At 29.8% G+C, this 4,147-nt stretch overlaps 1 protein-coding gene across 2 annotated transcripts; it reads right to left on the bottom strand.

Moving 5' to 3' along the window:
• LOC107009263 lies at positions 1–4,147 on the bottom strand. 2 transcript variants are annotated; one of them, XM_015208571.2, is made up of 6 exons: positions 3,998–4,147; positions 3,739–3,812; positions 3,423–3,611; positions 2,924–3,017; positions 1,065–1,290; positions 1–628 (listed from the first exon to the last, which is right to left on the bottom strand). In XM_015208571.2, exons 2-6 carry the CDS (start codon positions 3,739–3,741, stop codon positions 568–570), a joined length of 573 nt encoding a protein of 190 aa, XP_015064057.1. In that variant the 5' UTR covers positions 3,742–3,812; positions 3,998–4,147; the 3' UTR covers positions 1–567. The 2 variants fall into 2 exon arrangements, with proteins under 2 accessions (XP_015064057.1, XP_015064056.1); XM_015208570.2 differs by having other exon boundaries at positions 2,924–3,023; positions 3,998–4,146.

Genomic DNA, 4,147 nt, shown 5'->3' with positions numbered 1-4,147 from the left:
TGCTCCAAATAATGTTTTATTAGTACTATTCATATCAAAGTCATAGTATATGTGCCCTGTATTAAAGCTGCAGAGAACATAAAGAAACAATAGGGCTTTGAACCACAAAATGAGTGGGAGGCATGGGGTACTTGCAGACATGATTTGAAGTAATATATAGTTCAATCTATAGTATCATGTAAGTTATCATAATACCTTGATTCTAGTTAAATTAAGTAACTCGATTGAGTACTTCTTTTTTATTTTTTACACTGTCAGTGCATAGAACTTAAACTCTACGGGAGGAAAATATTACAAAAAGAGAATTTAAAAAAGAAAAGGTACTCATTAGAACAGAATATTTATTGCCAATATTTGTCATGATGGCTTTCTATTCTTCTCTTTTGAAACTTTGGTAATGCAACTTCTATCTGTAGTTTAAGCCCTTTATACTAACCTTTTTCTTTGTTATGCTCATGTCTCTCTGCAGCTTCTACATTTATATAATATACAGGCTTCTGAGTTAGAACTAGCTAGTGCCTTCTTCATGCTTTATATATATCATCCACTAAGATCAGCAATGTCTTCTCAATTTACTTTGGGAATGGATAATGTAAAATAAATCAATAATATTGTTCCCATACATGACCTGTCAAAGACAGGGCACTATCATATTAGATAAATATATTAAGAAACAAAATTTTGTTAGTCTACAATTTTAGTCACACCAACTCATGTTAATTACTAGTGCATTTAAACATGTTATACCATATATACTCCCTATAGTAATTTATGCGATAGACACGATGTTTAAGAAAGAAAATAAACACTTACGCAACGTGTGTTCTAAAACTAATCTTAACGGATATGAAATCTCACTACAGATAAAATCATAAGTTTTAGTTATCATTTTTACTAGATAACCTATTAATTCTTGAGTTAATATCTTAAAAGATTTCTCAACTATGTGAAAGTCATTAAACTTTATTTTATATAAAAAAAATTACTCAACTGAAAAACTTTGTGCGTATAACTTAAACTCGTAAAGAATATTATTACGTAAAGAAGTTGAGAGAAAAGCTCACAATGTAGCAGAGAAGAGAAGGATCCTCCTAGGATCAATGGTCCAATTAGTTGATCGTCGGTAACTGAATCTCCTGCCACCTATTTGACTTTCGGTGGCGGTGGCGCTGCCATGGCCGGCCACTATAGTGATCTGATGATTATGGGTTTGTGGGGTATGTTGATCACTACTAGTAGTCAATGCCATGGCCTTTTCTGGCGTGCTACCTCCTCCTAGCAATGAACTTGCTGCATTTTTAATTCCATTTTTAAAAATAAAGAATTAGAATATGCTATATGCCATAAGTATATGTTGGCTTAAATGGTTCTTTATTACTCAACAATTTTGATACATGTGCAACCCCACCTTTTTTTAGAAAAACAAACAAACAATGAATGCAAACAAAAAGGAATGACACTTTGCATCTTTATGTTATTAATCATATATCTACAAGATTAACAAAAGCTCTAACCTAAATTTTTTCAAAAGAAATGTTGACATCATAGTCTTCAAGCTTGGACCATATGAACTTTAATTGGACCCATTGCATTATGCAATAAATTATTAATAATGAGATTAATCGCACTTGCTGCTTCTGACTTGAACTCTACGTGTTATTCATTTCAAATTCACAGATTTCAAATCTTAAATTTGTAGTTATACATTTACACCCTAAAAAAAAAAAGATGAAAATGAAAGGCTCTGAAAATTTATATATTGATTAAGCTAGCGTTTGGCCATAAATTTTCAAATAATTCTTGGCAAATATTATTTGAGTGAAATTTCACCATGTGTTTGGCCATAGGATGGGAAATATATTTCACCTTTTTGGAAAAATATGATTTATACCAATAAGTTTTAAAAACTATCAAAACTAACTATAAGTTTGTATTACAAGTCAATTGGATGTTCGTTACAACAATAACAAATAGTGTCCATGACACTAGAGCAATGTGGTCATTCCATACATCGTGAAGTAGACGAAGCACATGATTTTATTACCTTGAGCTAATTTTTCCATCATTTTCATCAACAATCATATCATTATTTAATATTTACTAAATATTTCATCATTAGTTTGGTGTTCACGCAAAAAATTATGTAATACAACGCAAACAACTACTATAGAGGGTGTTTTTGTAAAATTAAAAGTTTGGAGTAAAATTCTAATTTTCAAAAGATCTCAAATAATGAGATTTGGCCCAAATGCTAGAAAAACTAGTATTTGGGAATTTGAGATATTTGCCAAATAATGACAAATTATATGAACAAACATTATTTGCTAAATTTTTTTCCAAATATTATTTGAGAAATCTATGGCCAAACGGCCCTAAGAACTAATGCGTATTAGCACATCTATAACTAATTAAAAAATAGGAATAGAATGTTTTGTCTCATTAATTAGTTGTTTGAAGAAAGTCTGTACTATCTTGTAATACTGCCATACGAAAAGACAAAAGACAGAGCGGAGTTCCCCACATGGATCTTCTGTTTGAGTGAGAATTTATTGTTGTTTGGTACTATGTGTTATAGCTACTATGTGGCAGCTTAAATATATCATACAAGTTAAAACAGAAAAAAATTGACATGGTATAAAACGATCAAAAACTTGTACAAGGAACAATAAATGTAGAGAAAAATCTGATTCCTTTTAATTTGCAAGTGTTGTAATTTTGAGAAATATCACAGGGGTCATATTATATTAGTCTTTTTCTTTCACTTTTTGGCTATTAAATAGCTTATAGTAAAATAACAGAAGCGCAGGTAGACAAATACAAATTTAATGATTTGTTTTTGTTTCCAACAATTTTTCGTAAATTTATATATATATATATATATATTAAATGGAGTAATAAAAAAAGAGAAAAAGAAAAGTATTACCTCTAGGGGAATTTGCGGTGTCTTTCTCAGTGACAGCATTTGAATTTGTTTTCTTCTCGCCGCTTCGAAATGATCCTTTTCTTGAAAGGTTCCTCTGTAACTTTGGAAAAATTAAATTCATATCAGAAAAACAAAATAAATGGCAATATTTTAAAATAAAAAATGAAATGTATAATTCATATTATACAACTAGAAAGAAAAAGTAACAGTGAATCCTAAAGATCCCAATAAAAACCATATTTGAGGTATTCTCCAAAGTTTCAAAATCTATCTTCTTCTTCATCAGGTCCATCTTTTTATAAAAATTAAATTAAATATATCAGTAGTTGTTAAGTCTTAGTTCTAGTAAACAAAAATTGACCAATAATGAGTTATTTTCTCATCACTTTAACGAAGGGGTTTAGAATAGGGATAAACTTGAATCAAGAACTTGTCAGGATTATGAAACAAAAACTCAGAGAAAAAAACAGAGACCAAAAAATGAAAAATGGAAACATACAGTAATTCTTGAATTGGCATTTATGTCTTTCTCTATGATATGAGAAAATCGCTCCATGTCCACAACATAGCTATCTGATTTTGTGCTTGTGTACTGCAATCCATTCATATGATCAGAAATACAAATTTCCTCAACACCCTTTTCTTCAAATTCTCCTAATAGTCTCTGTTTCTCAAAACCCATATTCTCCTGCAAATTTAATTTAATTTACAAAACATCAGAAAATACTGTATTCTTATTTGCTGAGAATTCTTTGAAGAACAGAGTTCCAAGAATTCAATAGAACAGTATTCAGAGAGAAAAAAAAAAGACTCACCATTTTAGGATAATTGAGAATTATTGAATAAGATGGAGGAAGAAGCTGCTAATTAAGAAATCAAAGTTTGTTACCTGAGACAACAAAAACAAACAGAGAAGAGGTCTTGATTAAAAAGTCAAAACTTTTTTCTTCGTATACGAATAAACAACTCTATATATATAGGTGAGAAATAGCAGTAAATTAATTTGAAAGACTCCTTTTTTTTAGTTTCCTTCAACTGTTACTGATATTATCGGTTACGAAATAACTAGCTTACCAACTACAGCTAGGGAAAAAAACCCCTTCTTTTTCTCTTCTTGTTGAACTGCTAATTCCTTTAGAGCTCCCAAGTTCTAACATATTTATAAATATGAGGAATATTTAATTTTTTGGAAAGTTTTTTTTTTTTTTTTTTTTTGTTAATAAG

This window comes from Solanum pennellii, chromosome 2, assembly GCF_001406875.1.
Source record: "Solanum pennellii chromosome 2, SPENNV200".
Lineage (NCBI taxonomy): Eukaryota > Viridiplantae > Streptophyta > Magnoliopsida > Solanales > Solanaceae > Solanum > Solanum pennellii.
This window is presented reverse-complemented; position numbering and strand designations above follow the sequence as displayed.